Source organism: Otolemur garnettii, unplaced genomic scaffold (genome assembly GCF_000181295.1).
Source record: "Otolemur garnettii isolate 467f Iridium unplaced genomic scaffold, OtoGar3 scaffold00050, whole genome shotgun sequence".
NCBI classification, from domain to species: domain Eukaryota; kingdom Metazoa; phylum Chordata; class Mammalia; order Primates; family Galagidae; genus Otolemur; species Otolemur garnettii.
Genome location: NW_003852445.1, coordinates 7,870,763 through 7,877,654, shown reverse-complemented (window position 1 = coordinate 7,877,654; position 6,892 = coordinate 7,870,763). Strand labels below are relative to the sequence as shown.

The 6,892-nt window shown below is 38.1% G+C and overlaps 1 protein-coding gene across 2 annotated transcripts in view; it reads left to right on the top strand.

Annotated features, from left to right (window-relative positions):
* INO80 (INO80 complex subunit) overlaps window positions 1–6,892 on the top strand; it is a 148,807-nt gene that overhangs the window by 54,546 nt on the left and 87,369 nt on the right. For both annotated transcript variants that reach the window (XM_023514274.1, XM_003791734.3), the window contains 2 exons: window positions 861–954; window positions 2,823–2,994. In XM_023514274.1, coding sequence (XP_023370042.1) covers window positions 861–954; window positions 2,823–2,994 — 266 coding nt within the window. The remainder of the gene's footprint in view (window positions 1–860; window positions 955–2,822; window positions 2,995–6,892) is intronic.

Sequence of the window (6,892 nt, the reverse complement as noted above, 5' to 3'; positions counted from 1 at the left end):
TTTTTTTTTTTTTGAAACAGATTCTCTCTTATTCAGGCTGGCGTGCAGTTGTGTCATCATAGCTCATTGCAACCCCAAACTAAAGCAATCCTCTTGTCTCAGCCTCCTGAGTAGCTTGACTATAAGCACACACTCCCATGCCTGGCTAATTTTTTTCTATTTTTAGTAGAGATAGGGGGTCTCACTCTTGCTCAGACTGGTCTCGAACTCCTAACGTTAAGCAGTCCTCCTGGCTTGGCTTCCCTGATTGCTAGGATTATAGGCCTGAGCCACTGTGCTGGGCCATGTCCTATCTTTTTCTTTTTCTTGGAATGATAAAAAGCAGTTAGCAGGCCAGGCACGGTGGTTCACACCTGTAATCCTAGCACTCTGGGAGACCAGGTCAAGTCTATTGCCTGATCTTACAGGTTTGAGACCAGCTAGAGCATGAGTGAGACCCCATTTCCAAAAAAAGAGCTGGGCATTATGGTAGGTGCTTATAGTCCCAGCTACTTGGGAGGCTGAGGCAAGAGAATCACCTGAGCCCAAGAGTTTAAGGTTGCTGTGAGCTGTGATGCCATGGCACTCTACTGAGGGTGACAAGTAAGACTCTGTCTCAAAAAAAAAAAAAGAAAGAAAGGCAGTTATCAAATGATCCAAAAATCTAGTCTTGTCCCTTTGTCATGTCTCAGAGAATGGCCTCTTCTACCTTTGATTAACGTACAAAGATATGGCACTCTTTCGCCCATCAAAGTGGCAGGATCAGAACCTTTAGAATATCTTTTGATTATTAAGTTAAAATTCAAGTAGTTCAGCAGGTTTTAGTTGAGTATTGTCTTTTGGTTTGCTATTGGGTTTTAAATTGTCCTTTACTATTCCAGGGATTAATGAAGAAAGCTGTTTCTCTTTCCTTCGCTTTATTGATGTTTCTCCAGCAGAAATGGCAAACCTCATGCTTCAGGGACTTTTGGCCAGGTAAGTTTACTTATTGTTTGGTAAGAGAACAATTGGAAATTAACTGGGACAAAGGTTAAATACTGTGGAATATTTTATCATTTTACAGAGCCTCTCATTCTTTTTCTATTGTTAAGAATTATGCTCGATCAAAACCAAAAAAAAATCTACCCTGAAGAAGAAAATCACACTATCATAAGCAGATTTACACTAGATCATTTATTATAGCTCAATTTATAATTGCCAAGATGTGGAAACAATCTAAATTCCTATCATCCCAGAGATGGATTAACAAACTGTTAGTATATATATATCATGGAATACTATTCAGCCATAAGAAGATGGAGATGTTACATCTTGTGTTAAACCTAGATAGAGTTGAAATATATCCTCCTTAGTAAAGTATCACAAGAATGGAAAAGGAAATGTCCATTATACTCAATACTAATGTGAAGCCAGTGGACAATCTAATACAAGCCCACATTAGAGAAAAAATTCAATTCAAATTTTGGGGAGAGGGAACGAGGGAGGGGATAGGTGGGAGGAAAGGTGGAGATTGGTGTGTTCCCACTTCATGGGCACAATGTATATGGCACACCTTTTGGTTGCAGGACACAACTACAAGATAGACTACCAAAAAAATGCAAATAGCCAGGTGTTGTGGCAGGTACCTGTAGTCCCGCCACGTGAGAGGCTGAGGCAAGAGAATTGTTTGAGTCCAAGAGTTTGAGGTTGCTGTGAGCTATGACTCCATGGCACTCTACAAGGGCGACATAGTGAGACTCTGTCTCAAAAAAAAAATACAAATACTGTAACTTAGTTGTTTGTACCCTCCCTCACATTTACTTGAAATTAAAAAAATAATTATGTACAATTACGACTTAGAGCTGGGAAAAAGAATGACATTTGTTATTTATAAGGGACTTATAATTTTCTTTTGATCATTTAATAATTACATGTAATTCAATAATTATATAATACATGGTAACACTATTTAGTCTTTTCTTCCATGTACTACTAGAACAGCGGGTCTCAATCTGTGGGTCGTGACCCACAGGAACTGTATTAAGGGACCACGGTATTAGGAAGGTTGAGAACCACTGTACTAGAAGGTCTTCAAATCTTCTCATTCCTAGTTAATCTGTTATGCTTTACTTGCTTCTATAGGGCAAATGGTGGCTGGGATTTCATTTAGTTAGTGGTTAATGACAGCATAGGCTCCCTCAAGTGTTCTAAGATATGTAGTTCTATGTTCTTTGTCTTTGGTGTAATGAATTTCACTGATTTTATTACTTTGTGTTTATGTAATTAGGAATTCCTCCTTCCTCAATAATAAAGATGTTTCTATGTTTTTGTGGTCAAGGTAAATATTCCTTAAGTCTTGAAAGGAGCTTTTTTCATAGTAACAAACCAGTAGCCCATAGCACAGTGGTTACTACACCAGCCACATACACCAAGGTTGGCAGGTTCAAACCTGGCCCGGGCCAGCTGAGCAACAACAATGACAACTGCAACAAAAAATAGCTGGGCATTGTGGTGGGCACCTGTAGTCCCAGCTCCTTGTGAGGCTGAGGCAAGAGAATGGCTTAAGCCCAAGAGTTTGAGGTTGCTGCAAGCTGTGATGCCACTGCGCTCTACTGAGAGTGATATAGTGAGACTCTATCTCAAAACAAAAAAGAAAAAAACCAAGTCATGCCAACGATCTTACAGAATAAAAGTATAAATCTGTTTTATCTTCAAAGTAAGAAAGACGGTTTCTAAAGTGATAAAAGATTTAAAAATCAGTTGTGTTAATGAAAGACAACCCTTGGATGGTTCCTCGCTGCTGTGAATGACCCTCAAACCTCCATGGAGCACTGAATAAGCATGTCTGCTATGGTTTGTTTCAGATGGTTAGCTCTTTTCCTGTCTCTGAAAGCCTCCTACAGGCTCCACCAGCTGCGCTCATGGGGAGAGCCAGAAGGGGAGAGCCAGCAGAGATATCTGAGAAACAAGGATTTCCTTCTTGGAGTTAATTTTCCACTCTCCTTTCCCAACCTTTGCAGCTGCCCTTTGTTAAAGGTAAGCAATTACTTAAGCATAAATTACTTTCTTCATCCCCACTTTCCTTTCCTTTAAATCAGTAAAAAGCATGATAATGTTAATGAAGGCTTGAACAGAGCCAAAAAGTTCCCAGAGGAGTGGGTACTGTGTATTGAGATATAATTTAATGTACATTGTATACAGTTTTAAGTGTATATATCTTTTTAAAATACAAAAATTTTTTTGTTTTGTTTTTTGTTTTGTTTTTGTTGTTGTTGGGACAGAGTCGCACCCTATTCCCTGAGCAGAGTACAGTGGCATCATAGTTCACTACAACCTGATACTTGGGCCGTGGACATCCTGCTGCCTCAGCTTCGCAAAGCCACTGGGATTATAGGCATAAAATATAAATTTTTAATGCAACTTTACTGTAAAGTACAATAATCTTGCATAGCTCTATAAATTTATACATGTCTATACACTTAAGTAACAACCCCCTAGGCTCGGCGCCTGTGGCTCAAGTGACTAAGGCGCCAGCCACATACACCTAAGGTGGTTCGAATCCAGCCCAGCTCGCCAAAACAACAATGACGGCTGCAACCAAAAAAATGGCCGGGCATTGTGGCGGGTGCCTGTGGTCCCAGCTACTTGGGAGGCTGAGGCAGGAGACTGGCTTGAGCCCAGGAGTTGGAGGTTGCTGTGAGCTGTGATGCCACAGCACTCCACCCAGGGGGATAGCTTGAGGCTCTGTCTCAAAAAAAACCCCAAAAAACAAAAAAACAACCCCCTAGATCAATATATAGCACACTCCAACACCTGGAAGTTCCTTCATGTTCTTTCCCATTTAATGCCTCTAGTTCAGAACAGACCACCAACAGATAAAAGTAATCACTATTCTACTTTTATCATTGTAGATTGTTTTTACTTGTTGGAATTATCTTAAATATTTTTTGTGTGTCTGGTTCTTTCATTCAGTGTTATGTTTATAAGATTTAGCCTTGTTGTTCTAGCATTCTTTTTTGTTGCTCTGAAGGGTTACATTGTCTATATAAAGCCATAGTTTATGAATTCATTTAGGTTGTTTCAAGTTCAGGACTGTTATGAATAAAGCTGTTGTATACATTCTTATTTAAGTCTTTTGAGGAATATAAGTACTAATTTCTTTGGAGTTTATATCTAAGAATGAAATTGCTGTGCCATCAGGTATGAGTATGTTTTCATTTAGGAGCTGTTGCCAAAATGATTTTACAAATTTACATTCTCACAAAAATATGAGGTGTCCTATTGTTTCAACATCCTCTGCTAAACCTGAGATTATCAATCTTCTTTTTTTCCCTCTGACTTGTTACAGAGGATCAATCCTTTTAATTTTAGCCATTTTTATGAATGTATAGTGGTATCTCATTTTGATTTTATTTTCTTATTTTCTTTTATTTTTGGAAAAATATTTATTGAGCACCTGTTATAAGGGGCTGGGAACTATATAAGACACTAGGGCCTGCTCTTGAGGTGACAGTATAGTGAGGAAGGTAAACCTAAACAAATGACTGTGGTTTTAAATTGCATTTTCATGAAAAGTAATGGTACACGTTTTTCATATGGTTGTTGGCCTTTGCAGAGTAGGTAACACACAAAATAATAGGAAATGAAGTTATAGATGTAGATCCAGGTCATAGGGAGACTCATAGGTATTGCTTGAATGTTTGGATTTTATTTTGAATGAAATAGTAATACCAGAGAGTTTTGAGATAGAGAGTGACAATTAGTTTATATGTTATATAGTTCTTGAACTAAATTGAAAGTTTAAATGCCAGGTCATTTTCCTTGAATCCTCTAGAAAATTTTAAGGGTTGTTAGTAGTAAATGCAGGGCATTCTTTGGCCAGATCCATTATGTGGCCCCTGTATACTGGAAGGCCCATGTAATCTCCTTGTCTTCTATTTCACAGTTGGTTTCTCAAGTTTTGTTCTGTACTATACTATTTGGACTTGGGAGTAGGATCGGTAATACAAAGGGAAAATAAAATTGGGTTCCAATTTTGAAATAATGTAGACAGGTCATTTCCTCCTGGTAAAATATTTCTATTGTATCTGGAAGCACTAATAGTGTCTGATGAAGAGTTGCTCAACCTCCCGTAGACTAATGCCTTCTGTCAACCCCTAATTTTAATAATTTGTTACTATAGCGATACATTTTTACTAGTTCTGTTTTTGGTACACAAAGCAACATTCTACTGAGGGTTTGTTATGCCCTATCTTGCCTTTTCTTGAGGTATAGTAGGATGCAGTAGACACCTGCATCTTAACTCCTGGAGATAGGCATTACTTTTCTGTATTCTGTTTTCTGAAAATATAATAGTATGTTAGAGTGTCTGCTCATTGAGGTCCTTTTATCAATTAGAATTACCTGAGAATTTTAGATGTGGATAGTATTCTTTATGAAAGACTGGTAATGAAATCTGAAAGTTTACCTAATTAAAAGATTCACTTCCATGTCCTTTTCTAATCTCCCTCCCTCTCTCCCATCATTCATTGATCTAATTGTACACTTATTATTTTCGCTATACATTTGATCTGAGACCTAGAGGCAACTTTCATTGGCTAGTGAGGAACACTAGAAAGATTGTAAATAGAAACAGCAAGAGAAATCGCAAAAGTGCTCAACTGTGGGTATTTGCTCCTATAGAAGTTATTTATACCCACATATTAACCTAAAACCTAGAAATTAAAGCAGTGAACACTTCATATCTCATGCTGTTTCTATTGTTCAGGGACATAGAAACAGCTGCGCTAGGTGGTTCTAATTCAAAATATCAAAATAACAGTTAAACAACTTTGTTAAAGATTGACTGGAGCCATAGGATCGGTTTCCAGTGTAGCTTGCTTAAATGCCTGACAAGTTTGTGCACGCTGTTAGCTGGAGGTGGCTATTACTTGCTTTGTGGAACTCTCCACATTCCTACTTGAATGTCCTTATAGCTTGGCAGCTAACTTCCACTAGACTGAATGATGTGAGAGAAAACAAGGAAGAGCCATTGTGCCATGCTTTTTAGGACCTAGTTTTGGAAGTCATTATATTAGGTACTTCATTAGGAAGTTTATTTTAGATCCCCTATTATGAGATTTTGCTTAGGCTATAGATGGTTTCTGACTGTGGCACTATGTAAGTTCTTAAACCAGAAAAGATTTTGGAATCTCCCTTTGTTCTCTGTTCTCTGTCTTCGTGTCTCTTCATAGTTTATTAACTACAGCAAATATCATTTGGGAAAGATACCAAGTACAGTGTAATGTCTGATTTTTATCTTCAATAGAGATTTTCTATTTATAAGCTCTAGCTCCTTGTGCACATTTTTATTTCATTGGAAGCTGTGTTCTATTCTGTACTTTGCATTTTAATTTGCCAGGTGGGGTCTGGTTATATAACTTTGATTATTGGGAATCATAATTCATAAGAGATGCAGTTTCTTAAGCTCTTTGTTTTGTTTTCTTTCGTGGTACTAGGAAGTTGCATAGCCTTGTTTTAATATGCAAAGTGAACACAAATTATGTTTTATGGGGTTTTTTTTTGTTTTTTTTCTTTTGAGACCGAATCTCACTGTGTTGCTCTTGGTACGAGTACTGTGACGTCACAGCTCACAGCAACCTCAAACTCTTGGACTTAAGTGATTCTCTTGCCTCAGCGTCCCAAGTAGCTGGGACTGCAGGTGCCTACCACAATGTCCAGCTGTTTCTTGTTTGTAGTTATCGTTGTTTGGCAGGCCCAGGCTGGATTTGAACCTGCCAGGTCTGGTGTATGTGGCCAGTGCCCCAGCCACTTAGCTACAGGAGCTGAACCTGTTTTATGGTTTTAATGGAAGAAGATGTGAATTGAACTGATTCCATGTTCCAGATCAGTCTTTTTTTTCCATGTTCCAGATCAGTCTTTTTTTTTTTTTTTT